Here is a 15247-nt window from a genome sequence, read left to right as displayed (position 1 = left end):
AAAATATAATATTTGAGAACATAAGAAACAATATCTTCGTGAGTTAATAGATGACATTATGTTCAAGATTTTTGAAAGTACCATAAAATAGTTTACGGAGATTTATACTTCTGACTTGAAGAAAAGTAGTTCATACTAACGATAGTCAAGAAACAATAAATTTGTGAATTTGACACTAATTATCGTCATTTATCGTCATCTCAAAGGTCGATAATTCAATGTTTTCTTAGAATTGTTAAGCAAGTAAACGACAAGACTGTCTTAAATTCATATCAACAAATGCCCTCAAGTATTTCTGCACCAGAAACATATTTAGCAACCATGAGATCAATGGCAAACTAATTTTCAACTATAAATCGCTGAAATAATCTCATAATCCATCAAAATGAAGGCTGACCCTGCCTAAAATAGGGGATTTATTTAAAATCAAATATGTGGGTATGGTAGTCAAAGCTACAAGAACAACTTACATGTTTAAACACCATAATTTGAAAGAAAAAAAAAAAAAAAAAAAGGAAGAAATAACCTTAGAGAAGAGAACTGAGGCACCAAGAAACTTCAGAAGTTGATGCCACCATCCATCATCAAGCAGCTGCTTCTGATAGATCCATGCATCTTGAATCAGAACTTAAACAATAGCAACCCAGAAGGGTCTAAAGGTTAGCTGAAAACATGGCGAGTTACCGCGGTTGCAAAGCTCGACAGGAAGGGCATCGTCCGAAGTAGCTTCTCTGGCTAAGTAGTCTGTTTAGTGTGTAGTTTTTTGTCTTCTGGGTGCACTGAGACATTCAGGGGTGCAACAGTGGGAGGCTAAAGCAGACTCAATGTATCCCTTTCAAGGATCCAGTATGAATCTAATTGTCTGACGATCAATGTGAAGAATCATCGTAACCAACGAACAAATACGAACACAACTACGATTGTTAAAATCATGCCTGCATATTTAATCCAATTGTCAACTCGGTGCCGTCTCTCAATCAGTTTCAGTACGGAGTTGGAGAGCCCCACTGTGTTAAGGACATCCAGTGCCTTCCTTTGTGCTCTCTGATTTAGAAAAATAAATGAATGAATATAAGAGAGTAATTAATGAATAAGAGGGGGTGGAGTCTAAATCAAATGTTGTGAGATCCGATTGGAGAGGGAACAAAGCATTCTTTATAAGGGTGTGGAAACCTCTCCCTAATAGACGCGTTTTAAAAACCTTGAGGGGAAGCCCGGAAGAGAAATCCCAAAGAGGACAATATCTACTAGCGGTGGGCTTGAGCCAGACACCGGGGATGTGTCAGCAAGGACGCTGAGCTTTGAAAGGGGTCGATACCGGTCGGTGTGCCAGTGAGAGGATGCTGGGCCTTGAAGGGGGGTGAATTACGAAATCCCACATCGATTGGAGAGGGGAACAAAGCATTCTTTACAAGGGTGTAGAAACCTCTCCCCAACAGAGGCATTTCAAAACTTTGTGGGAAAGCCTGGAAGGAAAAGTCCAAAGAGGACTATCTACTATCGGTAAGCTTGGAATGTTACAAATGTTACAAATGTAGCCAACAAAGGCTGCAGTAAAGCAGATGAGGATTTCATTTCAACCCTAAATATTCATTTCAACCTAACCATGCTTTTAAAATTGCTTGTTTCACTATGTCTGAGAAACAATCTATCAAATGATGCTAAGAAAGTACTTTATTGTAGCAAGACAATCCAATCTTTTGTACAGAAAAGGTTATCAACGATAATCATAGCACCATCCATCAATAACCCTCTGAGGAACGTTAGGCCATAAGTTAGATTTGTGTAATCTTAGGTAATAGAATTCCTGATCTCACAGACTATAAAATTTCGACTACATAAATGCAAACTTCCTTTTTCAGAAACCAAGATTTTATTGAGAAAAAAATGAAGGAATGTACAAGGGCATACAAAAAACAAGCCCATGAAAGGAATTACTAACTACCGTAAGGGATTTCAATCCAAAAGGCAGAAATTCAAACTCATCAAAACCATCCTTTATCCCATCCTACATACTAATTACAAGCTAAAACAGAAAACACAAGTCATGCGCGCCTAAATTTCTATTATGCATTTTTTTCCATAGCAATCTAATCCTAAGTTGCATGAACTTGGACTTCAACTAAAACGTATTAAAACCGAGTCAAATACTCTTTTAGCGTCTTAAATCAGCATAATGCATGTCTTAAAGCCAATCAAAGTGCTTTTTACTCCTAGAGAAACTATAACTGCCAAAATATAGACATAGACTCGAGTGGTAAAAATTCATATGTAGAGTGTCACGGTCATATTTGTCCAAGACGTGTTGTTTATGTCCGCATGTCGGATGTCCCGTTCATGCTTGTCCAAGACGTGTTGTCCATGGTTGTATGCCCATTCCAAATCCTTTTTACATGCTTTCATCTTATAGGTCTTTACTATTTCATGTTGTGTCAATATGGGGGTGCATGACCGTTCAACAAAATCATGTCTACACCCGCCAAGATTAAAATGCCCCTAAATGTACTATAAGGGGATATGACTAGTTGTCACTTCTTCCTATCCTGAGTTATATGTTATTTAAGACATGATAATCCTTTATTTGTTTATAGTCATATAACGTTGACTTCTTCAATTCTTTCAAATCCTTTTCAAATGTATTTCCTCGCTCACGTTTTCTAAAATATTTCTCGCAAACGTGACTCGAGGCCTGAACATACGCCGACATTGTCAGCATAATGCATGTCTTAAAGCCAATCAAAGTGCTTTTTACTCCAAGAGAAACTATAACGGCCAAAATATAGACCGGCGAGTGGTAAAAATTCATACTTAGAGCACCAACTTCCAAACACTGAATTAATGCTTCAAATATGATCATAACTCAAAGACACCGTACGTGCAGCTAACCTAAAGCAACAAAGGACTGTGAATATATAATAGAATGCTTAACATATTCACATTTATAGAGTGAATACGCCAATAGTCTTTCACAGATAGCTTTAACAATTAACGCTAGCCCCAGTAAAGAAAAACAAATATATCTACATCGTCTCAGTCATGCACATACCTTCAGGCGATCCCTCTGCTCAGAGTATTTGAAAAGGATCGCTTCTCCCGTCGCACTAGCTTCCTCTAACATCCGCGACGAATTTCGAACTGAACTCATAGCTTGTGCCTCATCGTCAAAAATTCTCAAAATGTGAGCAGAGTCTCCATTCTACAAAAGCAGCATAACCAAATATCACTTCAAATGAAAGGTTAAAACGAAAGATTAGCCACCAAAAGACACAAGCAGCTAACAGTAAGTACATACAGCTCTTCCAACCAAGTCTGCCCTCTCTTTTGCTTCCATCATCCGCTTCTGGTTTCTAAGAAAATACTTGTCCAAACTCTGTTTCATAGAGTCAGCCTCCTCGGCAATCTGTTCCACCTTTCTGCAGGACAATTCCACATTGAACCACATCAAGTTTACACGCTATCAAGTTCGAAATCAGTCGTAAGGCCATCCAAAATTACCACCATAAAGAAAAAATCACAATCCTATATTGCAACACGTTAGTAAATTACAAAATAAACGCAGCACTCCCGGACCAAATTCAATCCAGGATCTAAGACACCACCCTCATTTCGTTTTTCCTTGGTTTTCCTTCTTTTTTTTTTTTTCCTGGTGTAGAAGAACAATAGTATAACTCCAAGGAAACCGTAAGTTCCATCAGACAAAGAAGAGGACCATAACAAACATCACATTCGAATACATCAACAAATCAAGAAATTCAGAAAGAACAACCAAATTTCAATAAAAATGGAGAAGAAAAACAGGTAAATGCAAACTAATTTTAAATTCAATCCAAAAGAGTTACATGAAATGACACGAAACCGCACAATTAAATATTCAATCAGAAAAACACGAAGGTGGGAATGGGAATGGAACAAGAACCTTTTCCACAAATCACGTTGAGACTTCGCCGCCACGGACCGCCAGAGTCTATCCATCTCAACACAGAGCGACTGGATCTGAGTAATATCCCTCTTGATCGAGGAGGAAAGGTCGGGGGAGTCCATGCCGCTGGCCGCCGTGTACTCAAGACGCTCCAGCTTCTCAAGCTCATCCCTGGTCCTCAATAGAAGCCTCTTCGCACTATGGTATATCTCAGAAAGCGTTCCTCCTCCTCCTTCCATGGCCGACATCGGAATCGCACACAGAGCAACGGAGATTTCGGTTTCGTGAAATCTGAATTCCAAAATGAAGAAGAAGATACAGAATTAAACGAATCACAGACACCGAGGATTATGGATTATCGTAATTGCAAAGAAGAGAGAAATTGAAGATCGAATAGGAAAAACAGAACAACAATCTCTCTCTCTCTGTTAAGGATCTCAACGAAGGAAAAGGAGACGAAGAAATAGATTGAATTTTTTGAGATAAAACGACGCCGCATTTGACAGGATGACGTGTCGTATTTCATAACCGTAGATATTTGCGTCTTTCGTGACGGGTGGATCAGATTCCTCGATTTAGTTCATATGAATTTGTTATTCACGAACCAATAATAGGCCGCCAATTCATACAGCTTCTGACGTGGACATTACGTGGATTTTTAAATGACATAATTTTTTTTTTTTTTTTTTTGTTGAATTAGATTTTAGGGAAAATCTCAATTTACAGGTTTAAATATGCATGTTGTATTGATTTTCACTAAAAAAAAAATAAAAATAATCTCATGATAATTCAATTTTTAATAATTAACTCTAATTTTAAAAAATAAATTTAAAAGTCTTGCATTAATTGCACTAATTAATTATTGAATAATTTTATCAAAAAATAATAAAAATCTAGCTCTAAATACTATCTTTATCTAAAATCTTATCAATTTTGTAACATATACATGTTTTATAATTGATCTTTTAAAAAAACTTGTTAAAAAGTAAAAATCCCAACATTTAAAGATATTGCAGTCTTAATATGATTTAATGAAATTGAAAATTCAAATAATAAGTTTATGACGTCAAAATTATTATTATTGTTTCCTCTAGATTTAAAAATTATTGATTAATATGGCATCAATTTTTTTTAGTATAAACTTTTTGGGTCAATTTGATTATTTGTTTCAAGTTTTTATTTTTAATAAAAACAAAATATCTATTTATCTATTTTCAACATTTAATTAAATAAATATTTTGACAAACCTTCCAAATAATTCAAAATTATTTATAATTAAAATTGTATGGTCAACAAAAATGTATTTTTTAATACAAGTTCGACCTCACTTTTAGGGGAATCCAGGAGAGTCCCACAAGCTAATTTAGGAAATGATCACGAGTTTATAATCAAGAAATACTCTCTTATGGTATGAGGCCTTATGGGAAAGTGAGTTTATCCTCAAAGTGGACAATATCATATCAATGTGGAAAGTCGTGTTCGTCTAACAACTTATAAAAGTAATCATTTATTTAAAACCAACTTGACCCAAATAAGTTAATAACCCAACCCGGATTGAGCTAATTGAATTTTTCGGGACAACGAACTTCGTTAACGCCCCTACAATCCTTTATACTAATGATATCAGTATAATTTCAATTAGATAAGGTACGTGTGATTCAGGAGAGCTATGCATATTCTAGTTTAGAACCCTATTTCCCCAACCATATTGAAAACAAGCAAAAGACCATTCCTTCTGAACACAACTTGCCAACACTTCATTTCTTCTTCCTTTTTAATACTTTGACATAATATGACCAGTAATACCATCATCATCATACTAGCAACGTCTGTATTTTACAGACCAAAAAACACTTACATTGATTTAGCGGAAAGTTGCGCTTCGGTTTCCAGTTGCAGGGAAGGCATGGCGTCGTTTTCCTTGCGGTAATTCCACGGCGGCGCCACTGTTCTTTTCGACTTTATCTAGACCTAAATCTAACTTGGCCCCAGCAGCATTCTTTGATGGCATCACAACTTTGTTGGCCCCAGCAGCATTCTTTGATGGCTTTACAGCTTTGTCGTCCTCTGGTTCCGAGTTTTCTGCCATATCTTCTCCGAATACTACTTGTTTCCTAGCTGCATCATAGTCGAACGGTTTGATCTGCAAAAAGGCACTTTGTTTTCCTGGATTATCAGTTTTCCCAAGGTTCATAGCTTGTTCATTTGAATTCAAACATTTCTGAAAGCTAGAAGACAATTCAGACAGGGACATTGGTTCGTCTTCATCATCATTTTCGTCGCCATCGATTTCAAGAGGCGAACTAGCACTAAAACCTTTCAACTTCGGCTCATCGGTGTTTTCTGCAACAGGATGTGGTTCTTCATCTTCGAACTCCTCATCTGAATCATCTTCTAACAATATAACCTCTTCTGGGCAGGGTTTTGGAACTGACATCACAGGAGGCTCAATATTCGAACTTTTTGTCGACTCAGCAGCAGGTGCTTCCGAATTTTGAGTTTTTAGTAGAGTCATGGTCGTTGGTTCTGTAACTGACTTCGACGGTTCACTCGTTCCCGAGAATGAATGAAAGGGTAGACAAACAGAGGATCGAATTTTATCCAACTTGTTCTCTTCATTATCCTAACAAAAATAAGCAATACGAATGAGACAGCAACAAGGGAAGAAGTAAAAGAAACAGTACACGTTAAACCAAAGGGACCCACCTTTTTATCAGTATCTAATTTTCTCTTTGGGGCTGAGTTTCCCAATAGTGACCCGAGACCACCTCGGTTACCCTTCCTTTGCAATGAAATGTTCATTCCAGTAACCTAAACAGGAAATCATTTAGAACATAGATCTCAAGGCAAAGAAACAAAACAGACACAAGAGGATGTTCCAATTAGAGATATTTCACCACCTGTGCTACTGGATATTTATCTCCATTCGAGTGTTTGCTCGGCTCTGAAGTTGTTGGACCCTGTCTACTCCCATTCAAAACAGGATGCAGAGAATGGTCTACCTTTAAAACTTTTCCAGGTACAAAGGGCCGGTATCCATGTTCCAAGGGAGCAACTTTTGACTGGGAAGAAGGTGAAAAGATTGGACCATTGGCAGTATTTTCCGCAGCATTGACCTTCGTAATCGGGATTACGTGTCTCAAATTTGAAATATCGGATATATTCATATCTTGATGTTCACTAGTGGATGCCTGTTCTTCTGATGCCTGTCAACAAGTGAAAGATTAAAGAAAACAGAAATTTAAAAATCACTCTCAGGAAAGGAGAAGAAAAAATCATATGCAATTTAAAAGGCAAAACGAAAGAAAAAGCTGTCCAACTTTATCAGGGTTTCCAATTTCTCACATCCATTATACTAACCCGAACCGTATAACCAAAATGTGGTTGCTTCATGAGAATAGATGACAGGTACTAGAGAAAATAATATACCATTACACATTCCGTACCGAATCCCCGTCAGCGTTAACCAGAAGCCATTGGTTTTTTCATGGAAAGGAAGTTCAGAACAACAATTACAAGACACATGAAGACTTCCATTTTCGCCCGTTATTACTTAAACTAGTCAGCTAAATTCTTTTAAATTTTAATTATAGACTCAGAATCCACAACATTCCTCCCTATCTATTCTAGAAAGAAGAATGCCGGTGACTCCAAGAATAAACGCATTTCACTTATCTCGTCTAAAACAATTTTAAGAAATTAAATAACACAGGCCCTAATTATATCTCTGATCACCATGAATTCAATGGAAGGCAGCCAATAAAAAACCGATAAAAAATGATCTCGAGTCCATGAAATTAATTGTGGTTTCCGGTGGTGTTACGGTTAGTTAAGCAACAATAGCATACAGGATATAAGCACACGCCTTACCGCCTCTGCACAGGCTTCCTTCAAACGCTCAGCAGCCTCTTCGAATGCACAAGAATTCAGCATCGAATGCCTAATGATGGTAACAATTGAAGCAAGATTGCGCTCAAGAAATGGGTGCTTTGATTTCAGTAGTCTACGTAATTTGTTAATTGTGACAGGCATCTGCTTGGCTTTAACAATAAGAAAAGATGTTAAAATTCAGAAATAAGCAAATAAAACAAAATAAAAGGAGAATCTAAAAAATGCTAGCATAGGTTTCCCAATTACCAATGTCAAGAAGCGTTTTGTTCGGCAATATGTAACCGGTACTTTCATCCTCTTCACGGGCAACAGCATCTCGCCACTCAAAGAGACCCTGTCATTATCAATAAATGTTTATAGAACAGAGAGTGAGGCTACTTGCTTTCAGCAACATATATTAAGCATGACATGTGATCCAGCCTCTTACTAGTTAACTTTTTCAAGATATCAAAGTTATAGCTAATTTATTTCATTTCTAAGAACACGTAATTTGAAGGCAAGCAATGGCTCTAATCTTTTTCTCTTTTTTCTTCAAGGGTTAAGTGGAAAGGGACCACAAGTCTAAAATCTCTTTAGATTTTATCAGAGGGCAGATTCTACCAAGACTGCAGAAATTAGGCGAACTAGAGATGGAATCTGAAGTAAAGGAAAGTTGTCAGGCACTGAATGTGAAGGACGGGCTTGTAGTAGTAATTCATCCATTCTTTCTGCTGATTTATTTATTTACTTATTTGTAATTTCATTAGCAAATTGGGTGGACTTATTTATTTATTTGTAATTTCATCAGCCCCCTTTTTGTATAAAATAAATAAGATATTTGTAAGAGGTCTCCAGACCTGTTACCATCCTGATGCATATATCATATCGATAAAATGTAGTGTGTAAGAAAGCTTACTGCAGCAACAGCAAGTTGTTGTGCATTGAAACCAGAACCCTGCAATCTATATTAAAATGAATAGAAATTAGGAAATTATTCACAAATACTAAAAATTTCCAACAAATGCAGGGAGAAAAGAAAAGGAGAGATTTCACCACAAGGAGGAAAGTGTACAGCGCTACAAATGGAAATGTCCTTTTTACCCAAGAAAGAAGAAAACTAACCCGTACACATAAAGATATGAGTTTTCAGTCAACAGCTCCTTCTCGTAAAGATGCAGGCATACGTCACAACTCCGCTTGTAAACCTACAAAAGAAAAAAGGAGTAGCTTCATCAAAAAGGTAAATTCATGCTACAAAGCAGACAAACAGAACCCTTGCCACCGTAGAGCAGAGAATTAAAGGTGATCTCCTGATATTGAACCACACTAAAGATTACATTCCCTATCTCCCAAAAACTATTAAATGTAACACCAGATCTAAACTTTGCATCTCAACTATTAGATCCATGAAGATAATGTGTAAAAAAAAGAATTAAATTTTCAGGCAAAGATGCAATTAGAAGCGCCCTCTAAATTGAAAGCAATTAAAGACATAAAAGGTCTTGAATAGTAGGAGCAACTCCCAGCAAGTTCTTTGATGAGAAAACAAAGTATTTCATTGTATGTATGAAATAAACCAAACGGGCAAAGCCCAATTCAGAGGATTATGTAAAGGCATCCTAACTGGCTAAGATTGAAGAAATAAAATAGTTACAAAAAAATAATCAGAGGTTAGGCCAAGTTTTTTTTATAAAGAAAAAAGAACTCAATACCATCCCATAGTTGTCATCTCATCAACAACAACTACGTGGGCTATAATCATAGGTCATAGTTTGCTCACTGAGAATTAAATCCTTGTTAAAAAGCGGTTTGGAATGCAAAATGGTGCAAGGCATCACAAATTTTTTACAGACAAGTTTCAAGTAGTATGACTATTGGTCTGAAGTCCATCGTCAACAGGCTACAAAACTTTTAGGAACCGAAATAATATAGAACTTGTCAACAGTGACATTAACAGTACTCTTTTGAACATATCTGCAATGTCACATTCAAAAAATGTCCCAACCCTTCTGAAAACAAGCTTAGCTGTGAAATTTTCAGGACTTTATGTATATTTTTTTAATCAGAAAGCCTGCTTTTATTGAGATATAATGAAAGAATACAAAACTGCGCAAAAAATCACCCAACAAGAGGAAACGCCCAGGCCAGCATTGTGGACAGCCAGAAAAACTTCCTCTTTGTTAGCATCATTGAGGCATTCCTAAGCTACATTGCAATCAGCCAATACTATAACATTATCTTCACTAACAAAATCCACATCTTTATCACCCTAAATGTATGGTATGGCCTTCAACATTAAGTGAAACTCAAATTGGCTGCTCTATTGGAATTTGTGTAATTTGTAAGGAAATGGAAGAAAATCAGTTGCACCTCTTCTTTCAGACATTCAGTCTAAATTGCCAGAATGCTTTCCTAAATATCTTCAATGGCACACTGAACTTTCCATGACTCGATAAGAAGCAACATGAAACTGCTATGCTTAAGGTCCAGGAGTAGAATCTTTTGTATGAGAATTTGGTTGGAGAGATGTTGAAGAACTTTTTACAAAATACCAAAACTTAGTCTTTTTTCAATTCCTTCAAGTGAACGGCCCTATCTTGGAAGGCACTGAGAAGGTTAGGATTAGTATTTCTAAGTCATATACCCTGGATTGTAATTAACTTCAATGGGGGGCCTGTTTTTGTAAGCCTCTAGAGTTGGTTTTCTTCCATATTTGTGTTTCAAAAAGAAAATATGAAGTGCAACTTAATTGAACTGAAATCTTACACGCCGCAAACCAATATCTATACAAACAATATAGGCCCCCTCAAGTCAAATAGGTGAGAATAAAACAAAACAGATCCCAGTGTGTTATAGATCAAATCTTATTGGGCAGAATAAATCTTAAAACTAAAATTTTATTAAAGCTGAAGATGATGATGGTGGACACCCTGCAATTGCTATTTCCATACTTCTAGCAAAGTCAAACTTTTGACCATTGACAAAATGAAAGAATGAATATAATCTTAATCCAGAAAAAGTTGCATACGATGTTGATAGCAACTATACCTCTACCAGAGGAAAATCAGATTCTTCAGATTCACGGGGCATTGAGGACAGTTTCATCCTCATCAAATCATAAATATACAGCAAATAATGTGTATCTTCCCTCGCATATCTGTGATTAAAAGATACAAAATTAAAGTTAATAAGGATACACCAAAATAATGAACAATCAAAGAGAACTTCAAGCAATGCCACACATTCAAAGCATGGACATTTTCATTTGGGTAATTTGTTCACACATAATGAACAACGCAAGACTTGTTGGACATTTACAGGGAAAGAACACTAGTTACACCAAATACACTTACAAAGCTTTCCATTGAGAAAAATTGCACTGATCTTTAAACGTAAATATCATCACATACTGGTGTCCTATTTTTTCCTTGTTAAGATATCTAACTATAGAACATGAGCTTGAAAATTGTATAACATTCATCTAGTCTCATTATTCACTTTCACAATAAGACAATATGGGAAAATTTGTCAAACATGTGTCCGCAAAGACTACTAGGGAAAGAAAATAATCCATTACACTAATTTGCATGTGCATCTTCAAAGATAAAACTAAATAAACAAGTGTGCAACTACTAGGGGAAAAAAATACTCGACAAGAACGAACCATAGACATTTATACCTCAGCATCTCCTCAGGGAGAGGTCTTAATCTCCAATCTGCATTCTGGTACCTGTGATGAGTTTAACTGTTAAGAGCAACAAGAAAAAGAACCATCCACACACAGAGCATCCAGATGCAGAGAGAGGAAGTCCCTACTCTTTATTAGCTGCAACACCACAAAAGTGATGAAGGAGATACTCCAGACTATTTCTTTCCAGTTTCAATACTCTTGAAGCCTGAGGGTAAAAAATGTATGAATCAACATGTAGAAAGTTATTCATTCTCTCCAAGTTGACATAAAGAGAAAGAAGATCATGCATCCTCAAAAGAAGTCTAAAGCCAGACAATCCTTGAAAAGATATTAATCAGAAATCAAATACCTATTTCATGAAACAAAACCCAAGGGCCACTAGCCAATACCAGAAGTCGAGCCTCATTAGATGGCTTGAAAGGCAGGGAAAACATGTAAAATCCATATCTTGGAACATTGACTAAGGATACACTCGAGCAAAGAAATCTAGTTTGGAAGAATGATTGTTGAAGGTGATGAATTTTTTAACAATTAGAAGTTCAAGATATTCTAGTTCATATAATCAATGGAAAACCTTGATTAATTGAAAAAATTTACACGATAGCCAGAAGTTGTCTAATTTGTGAAGTCAAAAAAGGGTGGGGGGGGGGGGGGGGGGGGGGGGGCGACAAATATGAGAACTAAAGTACAAGTGTGGAGAAAGGAAGAATAAGTCATCCCAAGTCCACTGAAATACAGGTTGGGCTCTCAATTAAATGGGAACAAAGGATAAATTTCCCTTCTTATTTACTAGCATAATTGGCTTGGGCATGACCATATACATCTGAGGGGATAAGATCATGCAAGAACCTAGGAATGGGATTATAACCTGCAGACCATCATCCTAATGTAGACACAAGAGAAAATCTGGCACAAGGAATAACCATAAAAAGAAAAAAAAAAAAGAACAAAACAAAGGCTAGAATGAATCCTACATAATGGTTAAAAACACAACCTGCCCAGTGTCAAACAAGTTGCAAATATAAATCCCGAAATCCCGTTGAAGCCACACAATGTCTCGATCTGCTCCATGCAGCACCTAAATGAGTATAAATATTATAATAAAAATCCCACACAAACTAAATGCAAACAACAAACACTTATTTCCCAACGTCAACCTTTTTCTTTGAAGGATCCTTGAAAACCTCTCTCAGGTAGGGCCCCACATGAATTCTGAGCTTCAGCGTATCTACAACAAAATCCTCAGTTCTTGTAGAAATTTGCATCAGGCATGTAAGTCCTTGAAAAGATCGATACTGGTTATGTTCCAAATCAACCTACAAGATTCACAGTGTGCATCAAATAACAGAACACAGAACTCAAATTACAAAGAAAATTAAATATAGAAGGCACATCAAAACTGAATGTTAGATTTTTGTCTTAAATTCATACGATGACATACTCTAGAAGTGTACTACGTTTCTTTGCAAATTAGCGCCATTCTCTGATTTACTTGATATCATTGCAACAGATCTTGAATTCATATTTATGCTTTTTAATGATTTTTTTTTTTTTTTTTTTTTTCTTCTCAAACTAATAATGCAAACACAAAAACATGAGAAGTAAGCATTTTGAATGCCAGACGAATTTAGAACACGGTCTAAATACAGTCCATACAAAATAATTCCTTCAGCTAACATATGCTTCCTCCTTATGACATCATAACATTGAACTAGTAATAGTTTTGTACCGCAAATTCATTAACTCCTTGCAATTTAGCAGCCAGTTCTTTCAAATCATTGACTTCCTCTATGAATTTGAAGGGAGTACAATCCAAAGATGGTGGATAAACAGGTTGAAAATCTGCATTAATCTTATCGACAAAGTCCAATACAGAGAGCTTCTCCTGCACAAACAAGTAAATTGAAGTAAGCAACAACTCTCAACTTCGACAGAACAGTAACTGCTCATGAAAGATGACAACACGCTATAAAGTTGACAATCCCATTGAATTTCAATCGCTAACCCATCTAAACTACAGAACATCTTTACAAAATATAAGCCAAACCCTTTTCTACTGGCCATTAGAATTTAGACACAACCAGCCAAAATAATGCCGAGCACCTATAGAACTTAAATTATGCAAAGCATGCCCTCCTCAGACCCTAGTAGGCAAAGAAAAGAAAAGGAAAAGGTAACACGTTAAGATCAATACAAGGCAAAAGGAGTTCAACTAACCAGTGGATGTGCAAACCGCGAGCCATCTTCACTCCTTTCCAACCAGACATGCTCGAACGGCTGATTTGAATTATTAACCAAAATATTAAACTCATCCTGCGGTCTACGGATAGTCGGTATATGAAATGGCACTTTCGGCTTCACCCCCAAAGTTTTCCTATCCTTGGTAGCAACCTTCACACTCGACTCAAAACTCGAATCATGCACCTCGTCTCCATGACTCGGAGTTTTCTTCTTCTTCCCACACACCAACTGAAACCCATCGTTAGAGTCCGCCATTAAAGCCACAGCCCTCCCACTCTCCTCCTCCTCCTTCCGAATCCTCTGAAACTCATCCAGAGACACATCAAACCGCTCAAAAATTTCATCATTAACATTAACTAACCAATCATACGCGTCGTCGGTATCCTCAGGGAACGCCATTTCCTTGCCCCAAACTTCGGCGGACGAGCCAATGGTCTCGAGCATCGACTGAGATTGCCGCTCGATGCTCTGTATCGGGATTTTGAATTCGTCGAAGCTGTAATAAAAGTGAAAGTCTTTTTCGGCCGGAATACCCCGGGAAGAGCCGGCGAGCTTGGACAGAGACGAACCGAGAGAACCACTGGTTAGGGATTGTAAGGTCTGAGCCTTCTGTGAATCAGACTGATCAACATCCATCTTGTAGCTCAGATACGCCTCGCCGGACGTGAGAGCGATCCCCGTTGAGGTATCGACGGTTAGGGTTCCGGAGAAGAGTTGCAGAGAAGAACGTCTCGGCGTCGCATATACTTCACTGTTAGAAAGGGAGAGAGAGAGAGAAGAAATGAAGATTTAAGTGCAAGAAAAGAGGAAGGACAAGTCACGTGAGATGGAGACGAAACCGCACGTGACCTCGACCTAGAGGAAATTATATAATATAATACGAAATGTGTATATTACTGTGTTTTTTTATTTAAAATATATATTTTAATTAGTTGAGTTATGTTCGAAAATATATTAAAAACGCTAAAATAATTAGAAAGGGAAACGAAACACTCCTTTTTATATCACAGCTCCAAATGCATTTTAAAACGAGGACAATATTTGATAATATTGGATAAGCATTCGATCCAAAATTATTATTGACGTTTATTTTTTTTATTTTTGTTTATTTTTTATTGTAAAATAAACAAAAATTAGGACAAAAAAAAATATACAGCTTCAGACGGCTTCTATCAATTCAAATGACATATCGATAGTAGATCATGAAAGTATGTCAACTAGCTTTTTAATTTCGTGTTAAGTCTTGTGTTTGGAGAGTGCGTTTGGAAGGATGAAGCTCAAGGGAATTGACGGGTACTCACACAAGCGATGGAGTATTTGGTTTAATTCGATGTAAAGTAAAGAATCTTATCGGGACTTGACATGCTGCAAATCCTCTCGTGATGTACCGTGACAGGTGGGACTCAAATCAAATGACGAAAGTGCCATTTAAGTCCCGTAAAACTCCTGCTTACTAGAACAATTTAGATAATGAATAAAAAAATATGATATTTAGCACGATAAAAAAAATCATAAGACACTAAAAG

At 36.8% G+C, this 15247-nt stretch overlaps 2 protein-coding genes across 2 annotated transcripts; both read right to left on the bottom strand.

Annotated features, from left to right (window-relative positions):
- Positions 1 to 386: 386 nt before the first annotated feature.
- On the bottom strand, positions 387 to 4347 carry LOC111782298 (membrin-11). Its single transcript, XM_023663155.2, has 4 exons — positions 3917 to 4347; positions 3293 to 3413; positions 3047 to 3196; positions 387 to 1044 (listed from the first exon to the last, which is right to left on the bottom strand). The coding sequence occupies exons 1-4, from the start codon at positions 4165 to 4167 to the stop codon at positions 883 to 885; spliced, it is 684 nt and encodes a 227-aa protein (XP_023518923.2). The 5' UTR covers positions 4168 to 4347; the 3' UTR covers positions 387 to 882.
- Positions 4348 to 5652: 1305 nt separating this feature from the next.
- On the bottom strand, positions 5653 to 14501 carry LOC111781329 (protein RRP6-like 2). The gene is made up of 14 exons (XM_023661860.2): positions 13698 to 14501; positions 13210 to 13365; positions 12638 to 12796; positions 12475 to 12558; positions 11606 to 11685; positions 11469 to 11519; positions 10838 to 10946; positions 8912 to 8994; positions 8706 to 8751; positions 8057 to 8144; positions 7790 to 7959; positions 6820 to 7125; positions 6626 to 6730; positions 5653 to 6542 (listed from the first exon to the last, which is right to left on the bottom strand). Exons 1-14 carry the CDS (start codon positions 14355 to 14357, stop codon positions 5784 to 5786), a joined length of 2856 nt encoding a protein of 951 aa, XP_023517628.2. The 5' UTR covers positions 14358 to 14501; the 3' UTR covers positions 5653 to 5783.
- Between the last annotated feature and the right edge of the window lie 746 nt (positions 14502 to 15247).

Source organism: Cucurbita pepo, chromosome 19 (assembly GCF_057944985.1).
Source record: "Cucurbita pepo subsp. pepo isolate OVF chromosome 19, ASM5794498v1, whole genome shotgun sequence".
Lineage (NCBI taxonomy): Eukaryota > Viridiplantae > Streptophyta > Magnoliopsida > Cucurbitales > Cucurbitaceae > Cucurbita > Cucurbita pepo.
This window is presented reverse-complemented; position numbering and strand designations above follow the sequence as displayed.